This window comes from Spermophilus citellus, assembly GCF_964194105.1.
Source record: "Spermophilus citellus genome assembly, chromosome: 6".
Taxonomy (NCBI): domain Eukaryota; kingdom Metazoa; phylum Chordata; class Mammalia; order Rodentia; family Sciuridae; genus Spermophilus; species Spermophilus citellus.
This window is the reverse complement of record NC_138187.1, coordinates 151,603,843-151,617,732: the sequence shown is the minus strand read 5'-3', so window position 1 is coordinate 151,617,732 and position 13,890 is coordinate 151,603,843. Positions and strand designations below refer to the sequence as shown.

General features: G+C 41.6%; 1 protein-coding gene across 1 annotated transcript in view; it reads left to right on the top strand.

Moving 5' to 3' along the window:
* The window catches only part of RGSL1 (regulator of G protein signaling like 1), a gene marked incomplete at its 5' end in the record, with an annotated part of 42,423 nt that overhangs the window by 10,486 nt on the left and 18,047 nt on the right, over nt 1-13,890 (top strand). The window contains 7 exons of the mRNA XM_081298238.1: nt 101-205; nt 1,194-1,355; nt 2,412-3,373; nt 7,245-7,307; nt 7,751-7,973; nt 10,389-10,496; nt 12,572-12,677. Of these exons, the coding sequence (XP_081154364.1) occupies nt 101-205; nt 1,194-1,355; nt 2,412-3,373; nt 7,245-7,307; nt 7,751-7,973; nt 10,389-10,496; nt 12,572-12,677 (1,729 nt within the window). The remainder of the gene's footprint in view (nt 1-100; nt 206-1,193; nt 1,356-2,411; nt 3,374-7,244; nt 7,308-7,750; nt 7,974-10,388; nt 10,497-12,571; nt 12,678-13,890) is intronic.

Sequence of the window (13,890 nt, the reverse complement as noted above, 5' to 3'; positions counted from 1 at the left end):
TACTCACACTGAGCAAATGGGCGTCTGCTGTGTGCAAGACTGAGAGAGAGAGGCAGGGGAAGAGCTCATTCTCCCTCTTACCATGGACTTTTTCCGGCAGCCAAGATGATGAGATGGAAGGCGGCAGACCAGTGGCTACTGGAGAAGTGCATTGGTGGAGTCAGAGGGATGTGGCGCTTCTGCTCCTTCCTCAAGGGCAGCGCAGGTGGGTTCTTGAATTTGTCCCTTCAAGTTGTCTTGGGTCATTCTTAATAGTTCTCTGGTTGTCCTGGATCTCCCATTGACAGCTATGAGTGTCTAGAGTGTCTACGGTAAATATAAGAAGTGTTTAATAATACAGTTTGGGTAAAAATCCAGTACAATTGGGATCCATAGTAGAGGTAAAAGCAGTCAGGGTCCCTTGTGTTCATTCATTCATTCTCTTAACATTTATTTATTGGGCATTGTTTGTGGCAGCCTGTGGGCTAGTAGATTGGGATTTAAAGATGAACAAGAGCCCTGCGGGGCTTTATAAAACTGCGACTGGGGTGGGGAAATGGGGAACAAAAGGTGAACGTGTGGGAAATCTCTGCTTTCTCTTCTGGGGTGTCTGGTGATTTCTGGGAGCTGGGAAGCTGGAAATGTCTGCTCTGGCAGACACTCCAGTTCATCAGGGCTAAGTTAAACTAGGAACAGGTCCTAGTTTTCAGGGTGAAACCCTGGGTCTCCAGGTAAAGAAGAAGTAGGACAGGTTATATCTTTCCGTTTGCCAATCAGTTTGGCTCTTGCAAAGTTGTAAAATAGGGAATGTGGGTCTTTGGTGACTTTTGACCCCAGCGTCTTTCTGCAGGCTGTTCACAGTGTCCACAATCTAGGAAATGCTCTTTTTCCTCTGATCTTCATTTTTTGGGGGCAAAACTATCTCATGATTCATACTCAGAGTCTTGTAGTTTTCCCTGAAGTGATAGTTTTTCTAGTAAGAGCAATAACAACAAGAAGTCACAAAGGACCACTACCCATTAAGTCCCTTCTCCCCATGCTCCCATCCTCCCCCACACTAGGACTTTTCTGGAGATGATGTCTTACCCTGAGGAATTACTAATGATGCAGCCGAACAGGCTGATGGGGGGCGGGGGTACAAGTGGCTTCACCCAGAAGCAACTACCAAAGGGTCAAGATTAGGCAGCTCCAAGCCCATCCTGTCTGATCTGTAGGTGAAGAGTTGGTGGATTTCTGGATCCTTGCTGAGAAGATCCTGAGCATAGATGAGATGGACCTGAAAATGAGAGACTACTACCTGTCCCTCCTTCTCATGCTGAAGGCCAACCATCTGCAGTCGGGGTCCAGGGTAGTAAAGCTCTGCAACGTGAACATCAGTAAGAATTATAAAGCATATCTGAAGTGAAATTCTTGGAGGATGGAAACAAAAAACCAATCCAGTGTCTAGGAGCCCCTAGTCTTTTGCTTTTCAGACTGCCACCCTCTCTATCTGCTTTGGTATCAGGAATGGCGGTGGGAACCCCAACCCTTAACTGGGGAAAGATTGAAAGAGACCAGCCGTCCGTGGGTAGTCTGGTGCTTGCCTCTTCCTGAGATATTACCCGCCAGTGCAGGGTGGGTGGAAGGAGTGAAGATGGATTGGAACAGGGTAATTGAAAAGTCCCTATATCTTCTGAGCCTGCACAGCTCTCCTTGGATTCTCTAGAACAAATTACAGCCCATGGGCCAAAGAGCAGTATATGTGCCCATAGGCAAAGAATGTTTTTAATTTTCAAAGGATTTTGAAAAAGAAGAAGACGATTATGCAACCAAAACTGTATGTGGTTCCCAAAGCCCAAGATGTTTACTATCTGGCCCTCTACATAAAAAGTTCGTCAACCTTCTCTTTAGAACATCAGATCCATCCATGTTTATTTGTTGGCTAAATAAGAAAGCATTTCAAATCGAAATATCAATGTGTTCTAGAATATCTGCTGCTTGGGATTAGCCATACTTTTTTCTATTCATCTAGATAATTGAAAAATTGATAACATTAAAATGTCCAGGCTAGTGAGGGCTATTATTTGAAAGATTTGATTCTTTCAAATTATTCAATCCAAACCCTTTCCATTGGTCATCTCGGATCCTGAAGAATGACGTTCAGATATATGTATCATTGTTCTTAATGATCGTTTCTTATACTTTTTGCTTTTCTTTACAGTAACATTCAGTAGTCTAAACGTTATTCAAGAAATCTCATAATATGCCTCATTTCTATGGGAAAGAAGAAAGATAATCAGAGAAAAAGGTCACTGTGTACTGAGAAAAACCTAAAAATGGGTCCACTGTATGTCTTCCCTATCCAGCTTTCAGAATTCTGTGCGGCTAAATACAAAGACCTCCCTCATCACCACCACACCACTTTCACCTTCTTCTCTCTATGTTCTTTCCAGACTCCCTCCTGAACCTCTCCATCTGGCATCCCAACCAGTCAACCACCAGAAGGGAGACCCTGAGCCACATGCAGAAAGTGGCTCTGTTCAAAGTCCAGAGCTATTGGCTCCCCAACTTCTACACCCACGCCAAGGTGGCAATGGCCAGTGAGGAGGCCTGCCAAGGCCTGATGCAGGAGTATGAGACTCGCCTGTACAGCGTTTGCTACACCCACGAGGGAGAACTCCCTCTGAACATGAGCATCAGGAAGAGTTACCACTGCCAAAAACAGTACTCAAGCAAGAAGGCCAGGAGGAGGATGTGGCACATGGCAGAAGCGGACTCTCGCTTTCTGGAAACCAGTCCCAAGCCGGATAGCAGGACTATGCCTACACAGGAGATGAGTTCTCAGAAGATGGTGACACAGATGTCTTCCCTGACAGTGGCTTCTTCAAAGGAGTCAATAATCAGTTCCTTAGAAAATGATGATCCCTGTGCTAAGAAGTTCACTATGAAGAAATCCAAGGGCCACCTCCTCATGGAGGGCCTCTTTGAGACAAAGTTTTCCACCCAAATGAGGACTTCCACCCCTATCATTAATTATTCTTCACAGATGACAATCCATAAGGCCATGAGGAAAAGCCTCCCCTTGGGGTACACATATTGGGCCCTGTGTGCTGACATCCATGCAGGGAGTCCCTTCCGGCACTACCTAAAGAAGATGAAATTGAAAGTGGAGAGACAACTCCTGGACCTGTGGCAGGACCTACACCATTTCCTGCGTGTTCTGATGAATAACAGGAATAATGGAAATGCCATCTTTCGTCACATGCTGGGTCACAGGATCTGTGAGCTCTACTTGAATGAGCAGCTTGGTCCATGCTTACCACTCAAATCTCAAACCATTCAAGGCCTGAAAAAGCTGCTGTCTTCCGGGGATGTGACCCCCTGGATTCCCAAAGCCCAGAGGGAAATTTGCAAGGTAAGCCTTGCCTCAAAGAAATGAGTTAATTTCTGCAGATCAAGTCAAGACTGACCAAACTCCCTACCTGGTCATCTATACTTGCTAAGTTAATTATATCTACCCACATAAATCTGCATATATTGAAAAGCTGCTTAACCTCTTAAGGCACAAGTTTTGCAAGTTTCCATGAACCAGAAAAAACTCTCAAGTAGAATGGAACGGGGAGGGGGAGTGGTCAGTATCCACCTTCACTTCCTTATTTTCAGTCTTCCAAAACCATGAAAATCAGGATATTTTAAAGATAAGTTTTACTAACTCTCTTATGCACGTTATATATTGAAAAGTGGGATCCTCCTTTCCTAAACTAGCTACCAAGGAGATAACTAATTGGGAGGAATGACTTATTACCAAAACATTACATAAAAGCAAAGGAATAGCCAGGTGTGGTGGCACACACCTGTAATCCAAGAAGCCCAGGAGTCTGAGACAGGAGGAGTGCGAATTCAAAGCCAGCCTCAGCAAAATCGAGGCACTAAGCAATTCAGTGAGACCCTATCTCTAAATAAAATACAAAATAGGGCTGGGGGTGTGGTTGAGTGCCCCTGAGTTCAATCCCCAGTACCAAAAAAAAAAAAAAAAAAAAGCAAAGGAATATCCTGAATAAAAAAAGTGAGGCCCGTGATTATTGTGTCATCAGATGCTTGGCAAAAAACAAATTGGAAAAGTCAAGTTGGATAACAGATGAGAGCCAAATAAAAGGGTCTGCTTACAGAGCAGTGGATGGGGTGGGGAGACCACAGAGACAGCACAATACCTTCCACAAAGTTGTTAAAGGATGGGGCACCTTTATTATTCCTAGGCCTGAAGAACTGAGGAGAGGGAGCAGTTACTAGAATCAGGAGGGAACAACTGTATGGAGTGAGACACAGCAGTGTCTCCTTTAAGGTAGTGATCCCTTAAGGGACGTAGAGTCCACACTGATCCAGAGGGAATCTTCTGCTTTCCCATTTCCTGCCAGGACACCTCATGAGGTGAACCCAATCAGAGGATAAGAGAGCCTGATGGTATCCATACAGGTTAATCTGCTAAGGTACAGCAGGATAAAGGGTAGCGAGAAGCAAAAATAAATATAAACATGTGATTATTTAGTGCTTATAATGCTTTTGCCTTATAAGTCACATGCACGTACCTTGTCTCCTTCTGAGTCTTAGCAACTCCAAGGGCAGGCAGCATTGTATTGTTGTCTTTGTTCTACAGATGAGGAAGCTGAGACTCAGAAAGGCTAAGTAATTAGCCTATTAGTACGTAAGTAAATTAGCCTAATGAGTACATGACTGGCTGGTAGATGAATAAGGATCAGAATTCAGATGTTCTTAGTGTTTATGTCCTTCTTGATTTCCAACACATCATGATTATCTGGGATGGACAGCCAGGTAGTATCAGGCCAGAGCAGTTCAGTAGATCCACAAATGTAGCTTTCCTAAGCCCAGTTCTTGGTTAAGGAAACACTAGAAGCCTCCCTGTGTTTTGTGGAGTAGGGTCAGAGGATCAGATTAGGACTATATTTCCTGGATTAGCAGACTTTCACTGTAAAGCCCCCTACCTGCAAAATATTGAAGGTATTGGTAAATAGGTAAGTTGAACTATCACAGTTTCTCAGACTAAAAATCTTGTTATCATCCTTGATCCACTTCCTCCTTTCACACCCAAGTCTAACAGATTGGTGAATCCTGTTGTCTCAGCCTTAAAAATCTATCCAGAAGTCCACCACTCCTCCCTCCCCTTGTTAGAACAACTCTCATTCTCAGCAACAGAGTAAGGTGTTCCTTAGACACTGGCAGAGATATGTGAGAAGTCAATTAGGATGACAAGTAATTAAACAAAAAGTTTCTTAATTAGATAAAGAGAGAATCTGGGCTGGGGTTGTGGCTCAGTGGTAGAGCACTCGCCTAGCATGTGTGAGGCACTGGGTTTGATCCTCAGCACCACATTAAAAAAAAAAAATAAACAAAATAAAGGTATTGTGTCCATCTACAACTAAAAAAAAATTTAAAAGACGGAATCTAACAGAAAGATTTAGAGGTTACTAAGAGATTCGAGGAGGAAAATGGGGAGTACCTTCTTAGAGGTTACAGAGTTTCTGTTAGGGGTGATGAAAAATTTTTGGAAAAAGAAATGATTGTACATATATTGTACATATAATTAATGTAACTGAATCATACACTTCAAATAGTTAATATGGCAAATTTTGTGTTATGTATATTTTACCATGATTTTAAAAACTTTAAAAAAATCAAGACAAAAGATAATGAGAAGGGGCAGACAGAGGTGAGTTTCAATTGTAACATTTCCACTTTCAAAATTTGGTCTTAGGTAGAAGGTTGCTGTGCACTTCTGATCCTTGATTTCCTCATCAGTATATCAGGGGTCATATGACTCCCTTTAATAAAAACACTATGTGTACAATGTCCAGCAAGTAGTATGGACACAAATATTTATTCTTTTCCAACCCCTTTTCAGACCCATAGAAACTTAGACCAAGACAGGGCCTTGTGAGGTTCTCACATCCTCCTTTTCACAATACACAGACAGTAGACCAAGACCAAAGGCCTCTCTGTGAAGTATTGACGGTGCTGGGCCAGTGACCAAACTCCTACTCAGTCTATTACAAGGTTAGCACACTGTAACCCAGAAGCCAAGTTCAGTTTACCATCTGTACTTGCATGGCCAGCAAACTACAAGATTGGCTGTACATATTTTAAATGGTTGAAACATATCGAAAGAGAAATGTAACATGACAGACAGATATCATATAACAACCATATTTCAGCGTCCACAAATAAAGTTTTATGGCAACACAACTATGCCCATTTGTTTACACGTTGTCACGTACTACAACTGCAGAGCTGAGTACTTCCAACAGAGACCAGAGAGCCCACAACACCTGAAACAAAAAGTGCTTCTTGGTCTGTCACATCACACACTGCTCTGAGGAGGGGCCAGGAAAGTTTATCAAGTGATGAACAAGCTCAATATGAAAGAAACTATAATACATCATAACAAAAACAATGATAAAGCTGGGCGCAGTGGCACATATGCCTGTAATCCCTGCAGCTCAGGAGGCTGAGACAGGAGGATCACGAGTTCAAAGCCAGTCTCAGCAAAAAAATGAGGCACTAAGCAACTCAGTGAAACCTCATCTCTAAATAAAACAAAAAAATAGGGCTGGGGATGTGGTTCAGTGGTCAAGTGCCCCTGACTTCAATCCCCAGTACCAAAAAAAAAAAAAAAAGAAACAATGATAAGGTTTTAAATAGTGTTTGTTATATTTATTATCCATTACTGTTATTTTGCTGGATATATGATTATCTTTTCAATGAAAAATTATCTACTAAGTATAACTTCTTAAACCAATTTGATGATTTAGTTATTAGTTATTATACTCAGAAATCTTGTAAAATGGAAGGATCATTAATAGAGTATTCATTTCACAATCTCTTTCACCATTCATATTCAATATATATTTAGAGCTTATTCATTAATCAGTGGCATTATATTACATTATATGTTGCCAGGATTCAATAAGTGAGCTGTGTTTGCTCAGAAATATACTTTAGTTCCCCAAGAACTCAGATCTGTTACTTGATTATATCACTTTTTAAGTGTATATCTATTGCTATCCTTTGAGACTTAAAATTAGAGCTGCTATGTTCAGAGCAATACAGGAAAGCCGTTGGCTGGTCATAGCTGATGTGCAGTGCTTTCAGATCTCTAATTTGGAGACTCGGGGAATCTGCATGCAGCACAATTGCTCCATGAGGACACAAAACAGAAAGAGGCAGCAAGCTGAGCATCACCTCCTAATACCTGTGTTGTGTTTGGATTTCAGATACTCAGCCCCTGCTATAATGAGTTCCTGAATGAAGAGGACTACTGGTTTCTCATTTTTACAGTAGGAGGGACTTTGGGTTGAGGAGGAATTGTGGGATTGAGGAAAGAGGAGGCTTATTTGGTTAAGGAACAGGAGAAGGTGGTTTTAGAAGGCTTGTTTGTTAAAGTAAATGAAATTAGGATTTATTCCTGGAGGCAACTGGAGATTGGCTTAGTCCCCGATATTCTAAAGATAAGCCACTCAAGGAAAAAGATTCAGAACAAAGCTGACTTTGAAAGAGTCACATTCATTTGGAAAATTTTCCCTATGGAAAAGTGGGTTTGATTAAAAGAGGGTGGGGGTTAGTGTGTAAAAGAGCACTGGCTCTTAATGTATTAAAGACAATCAGCATAAGGCTATGTAACAGGGAGATAAGGAGGACTGAGTTATTACAAAACTCTTGCTTCTGGTCTAATTCCTATGTAAAATGCTGCCTGCTCCCCACCCTCTGCTCCCTGTCTTAGACTCAGACACGGTTCATCAAAAACCGGTGCCATAGAAGAAAATCTATAAGCAAAGAAGAGAACATTCTTCTTTATAAGAGGATGCAGAAATCTCTGGAGTTAACCCAGGCCTTGGCTAACATGGAGAAAATGGATTCGATGCAGTGGCCAAACGTAGCGACTGAGAACCTACGCCAAGCTGGGTCTCTCCAGGTAGAACTGCAGTCTCCAGTGTTTCTGGAAGGTAAGATATGTCACTGGGGCTTGTTTGTTGTTGTTGTTGTTGTTTGTTTGTTTGTGTTTGTTTGGGTTTTTTTAACCCTTCTAGGAAACTGGAAAATTATAATTATTTAACATTTAGTGATTATTTCCTGAGTGTCAGCACTATGGGATACAAAAATTACCACATTTGATCTTTAAATTACTTAGTTAATTACTAAGTAACTGAGGCCCAGAGAGGATGATCTCCCCAAGGTCACAACCTCCCTGACAGAGGCCAGATTTGAATTCTGACAGACTGCTGCGCCCCCTAGTGGATCTGAGGAAGCCAAAGCGCTCAAGGTGGGGCAGGCTCCTGCCCCTTCAAGCATCGCCACTGTTATTACCATTGAACCCTTAGGCTTTTGTAAATGCCACTCACTGGTGAGCTTGGGCAAGTTACTACAGCTTTCTGAACCTCATTTATGCAGCTATAAAGTGGGATAAAGTCCTGTGGTTTAGTGATCATTGAGAATATTAGTGGTAATAAAAGAAAGCAGGTGCTCAGTTGGGCACAGTGGCACTCACCCGTAATCCCAGCAACTCGAAGGTCTGAAGCAGGAGGATTTCAAGTTCAAAGCCAGCCTCAGAAACTTAGTGAGGCCCTAAGCAACTAAGTGAGACCCTGTCTCAAAATAAAATATAAAAAAAGGGATGGGGATGTGGCTCAGTGGTTAAGCACCCCTGAGTTCAATCCCCAGTACCAAAAAAAAAAAAAAAAAAAAAAAAAAATGTAACGCTCTTTTTAAAAACGCCAACAGACACTCTGTACAAAGCAGATGCCCTGGATGATTGCCCTTGGAGCCATGCTTGGGCATGCTTATTTAAATCTAGCCCTCTCATTTTACCTTAGAGGTTCCACCTTCCCTCTAAAACCAGAACTTTCCAAAATTTCCCCCAGAAATAATGACAAAAGTGGACGAAAGGATGGCTGGTGAACATGCTAGGTGCTGGGCATTCCTTGGGTGACTCTGGAGAGCCAGGTGTGGCCAGGAAGAGTGAGACCCATCTCCTTCCTTCTCCTTCCCTCTTCATGCACTCCATCAGGTCCTTTCCCACTGCTTTTGGGAGCTCGAGTCTGGCCTGATAAACTGCGCTGAAAACTCACAGAGCACCCGAGCTAGAATGCTCTTACCTTTTATGTGGACAAACTGAGTCCCAGGAAGGCGAAAAGACTTTTCCAAGATTGCTTGGTGAGGGAGGGGTTGACTCAGGCCTAGAAACCTGGATTCACTGAGAAACAATGCGTTGCTCCCACCACTGTGACTGGATGGTCCTGACTGACAGATGATGGTGGTGAGGGTGGGGATAACAGCGATGATGCTCACAGGAGGACAGTGGCATTAAGTACTGGCCTGAGAGGAGCCGTCCAGAAGAACTCTGTGCAACTGGATGAACTGTGAACACCACAAGTCAACCCAAAGGAGTGTTTTCCTCTTGGTAGAAGACAAAGTGCTGCTTTTCTGTTTTCTATAGCCCAGAACATTCTAAAATTCCCTTGTAGCTCAGCCTTATCGTCCCACAATATTTTTGATACAAAGATGTTACCTCTCAATTCACCATGCATTACCAGAAATCATGTGTGGTTGTTTCTAGGGAAAAAAAATCCACCCCAATGAACAATGATTTGCCATTATTGATACTATTTGGATATATGAACTGTCAGTTCTGAAATTAATTCCAGAAGTCAAAGCTAAGAACAATAAAGGTCCTAACATTATTTGCCATGTACTATCCTTAAATTCATCATTTTTGAAGCTATAGCAAAATATCTGAGATTTATTCCACCTTACAAAAGATGATTACTTTGAATGGATCACCAGTCATTTGAATGAGATATTTCTTCTTTTTTTGTTGTTGTTGGTTTGGGTTTTATTTTTGGGGTACTGGGGATTGAATTCAAGGACACTCTGCCACTGAGCCGTATCTCCAGCCCTATTTTGTGTTTTATTTAAAGACGGGGTCTCAATGAATTGCTTAGCGCCTCACTTTTGCTGAGGCTGGCTTTGAACTCATGATCCTCCTGTTTTAGACTCATGAGCCACTGGGATTACAGGTGTGCACCACCACGTCTGGCTCTGAATGAGATATTTCTTGTGTGTGCATTAACAGTAAGTAGCTCTGTCTGCATCACACATCTGTACACTAGCCTCCCTCAGGCAGAAAAATCTCAATGGGTCAAGCCTTCCAGAGGACAGAATCCTCCCGTTCTAGAGGGGAGGAAAGGCCATGTTTCTTTCTTTCTAATTTGGCTTAGAAAACTTATGTTCTTTATGTAAGCATTCCACCAAAACACTATTGTCCTATTTAAGTGGCACTTTAAACCATATGCCCAAGAAAAGTCAGTGAATATTTGAACCTAGAGTGGATAACTAGACTCTCTGTTTTCCTTACTTCACAGACATAAACAGCCTGACTTTCGAGGAACTCTGCTTTAAGTATCCAAAGGTGGCCATAAAGAAGATCAGTGATGACTACAAGTTATACTGTGAGAAAGCACCTCTCATAGGCAAGTGTTAAATTCAGGGGTAGATTTGAAGCAATTAGGTTTTCTCAGATCTGAGAGAAAATTTCCAAACTCAGGGGACAAAAATCCAAAGAGGAACCATACCTTATTTGTCATGGAGATGTAGTCAGAAGGTATTGATTGTCTGTTGTTTTGGGTTTTTTTTTTTTGGGGGGGGGGAGCGGGGGTTTGCCTTCTACAGAGCCCTAGAAGGGTATTAGGAAAATGAGATGTAATTATAAATTATCAAACATAGAGATCATTAAGATTGTTCATTCCTGATTTCCTGTCTAGTAGGAGTTTCACACAATGGGTATCCATCTTCTGCCAAGCTTCCTGGAGTCAGAGATTATGGAAGGATGTTTGTTAGGGGTGTTCTTGGGAAGGACACCTCTAAAGAAATGAGGAGAACAGCACTGGGCAGAGGTCAAGGTGGACTGCCCAACTATGAGGCAGTCCCAACAGGCCTTAGCAATAGCACAGGAAACTCCAAAGCTAGGATGACCCTCCAGAGTTGTCCCTCACTGGAGCAACAGACCTGGGCCTTTGAAATTCCACGTGGACCCAGATGGGAGGGCACACTTTGGGTCAGGAAATTTCCTTTGTCTGGGCAACTCCCAGAAGGAGCCCCATCTGGGAGCCATCAGCAACCAGCTCTCCAGGCAGCTGGGAATGAATGCTTTGGTCCTAAAGAGAGGATGTGGATAGCACTCAGAAGCTCCTACTGCTGCCCCACTTGCTTTGTATAGTAATTTCACCTCATCCCAGAATAGCTTCTCCAGGGATTGGGTGGGTTTCTTTTCCTTGGGTATTTATTCTAGAGAGGATGGCCTACACTGCTACACTGTTTCTAATACTAATATTTCTCTTCTCCTTCCCATCCTATATTCTCCTTTTGCTCAGCCAGCATCTCTACTAGTCTTGGGATGGGGGCAAGGGGGTGGCTCTCATCTCTGATGTCTCTGAGCCCCCGGTCATCATGACTTCTTGGGCTGTGGCTGCTTCCTTCATCAATTTATTATCAGAATTGAGCTAGAGAGTAACATGGGTGACAAGGGAATTCTCATGATCTCAATAATTAGGGCTGTATCCTATCAATATAATGACTCCTTTGTTGCCTGCTGGCCTCTTGACATGAAGAGTTCAAAGTGAATGGACACCTGCTCTGTCCTCTGGTTCCCAGGGAACCAGAGTCTCTAGCCTGACACCATATATACAGGAGCCACTACCCCATGTAGTCATTGAGTTTTTGAAATGTGACTGAAACAAATGTGTTGAATAAAATATGGTATTAAAATTAATTGCACCCTTTTCCTTTAAGCTTTTTTTTAATGTGACTACTGGAAAGTTTAAATCATATATGTAGCTCACATTATATTTCTATTGGAAAGCACTAGTTTGGACCCCAAAAAAACTCAAGTTTTGAGGATGACAGATTTCTCTAGGTAAGTCACTGATTATAAATGGAACATTTCTATCTGCTTCCTCTTCCAATGAGCTCAGTAATAGTCCCCTCTTAGCCTTCCGTGATGCTTCCAGGAGATCTCACAGAGGGAGTTTTTAACAATGTCTGGATCATATTACTTTCTCAATCATCAGCAGCAGTTTGTATTATGATTATTCCAAAGCATTTCCAGAAATTTTGTGTCTTTTAATGCCTTTTCTTAGCATACACCCAAATCTGGACATGTTCATGGACTTCTTGAATCTCTGGTATGTGCAGGGGTTTTAACAACCCTTATTACCTTGTTCATCTTCTTTCCTAACCTCATCTTTTTGATTCAACTTTGACCCTCATCTTTTTTTGCTTCAACGTTTGATCTAATTCTGTTCCAACTGCTGTTCCTAGACCCACATTACTGTGGACAGTACTTGTGCCTTTAAATGCTTTTGGCAAATGTCTCTTGGGTAGCCTCCCTATTCTCTGTGTGAGGAAGTCAGAAATTAAAAACAGTTTGGAGATTTTATTTTCAGTCTAAGGAAGTTCTCCTTAATTTTAGAGGGATTCCCTTAATTTCAGAAGGAGTCTATTTCATTCCTTATAATGCGATTTTACTCAACTTTGTGATTTTTCTTAGATTTTAAAGTGCAAATTGTCAAGGAACCAAAGGTAATTACAGCCCCACAAAGGAAAATATCCTTCTCCAAAAAATCTGGTACTAGGAAGCCCTCAGTGAGACCCAGGTAAGATGTAGGATCTGGCTATAGTAATATATCCAAGCACCACTTTTCCTTTGTATATAAGTTTCCAGACCCTTTCCCGTGTATCTTACATGTATGAACAAATACACTTTGCATTTCAAATTATTATTTTTATTTTCTAAAAATGGCACCATGCAATATATATCATGCACATTTTTTTATCTTAAAACTATCATGGATATCCTTTTAAGTGACTATGTATAGATCTACACCCTTCCATATTATGGATGTTTTGTGATTTATTTAACTATTCTCTTTTTATGGACTGTTGTTAGCTTTTTCTACCACTATGATAAAAATACCTCACCAGAACCACTTAGAGGAGGAAAGATTGATTTTGGCTTGTGGTTTCAGAGGTTCAATCCATGGTTGCCCAGCTCTAAGGCAGAATATCATGATGGAAGTTTGTGAAAGCAGAAAGCTGCTTGGCTTATGGCATCTGGGAAGTGGGGGTGGAGGGAGCCAGGGATAGGATATAGTCTCCAAGTACCCAAGCACAAGCTCCCAGTGATCCACTTCCTCCAGCCACACCTCATCTGTGTGGAGTTACCACCCATCCATTCAAATTATTAATCTATCAAATGGATTAATCCACTGATGTGGTTCCAGCTCTAACCCAGTCTTTTTGCCTCTGAACATTGCTGCAATGCCGAACACATAAGTTTTTCTGGGAGACATTTCAGATCTAAACCATAACATAGATATTTCCACTGTTTTTAATTTTTCATTGCTATAAATAGTACCATTATAAGCATTCTTTGTACATGTATCCTTACCCATTTTTTTTTCTGAATTATATACTACTGTTGAAACTTCCTAACTGGTTCCCTACTTCATGTCTTCTGCTTTCTAATCAACAGGAGAGTGAGCTTCTGCTAGGCAAAGATTCTGTGGTCTTTTCTTTAAGAGCTTCCCACCCACCTTTCAGTCCTCTTACAGCATAAAATTTCTCCAAGTGCCAAGGCTGCTAAGACTTTCTTCCTCTCTGAAACTCTACATCCCAAAAATATAATCCCAAGCATGTAACATGTACTATTTTTTAGTGCTCTTCATTATTTTTTTAATTAATTAATTTTTGTTCCATTTTGCTATATATGACAGAAGAATGCATTAAAATTCATTTACACATATAGAGCACAATTTTTCATATCTCTGGTTGTATACAGAGTATATTCACACCATTCATGTCTTTATA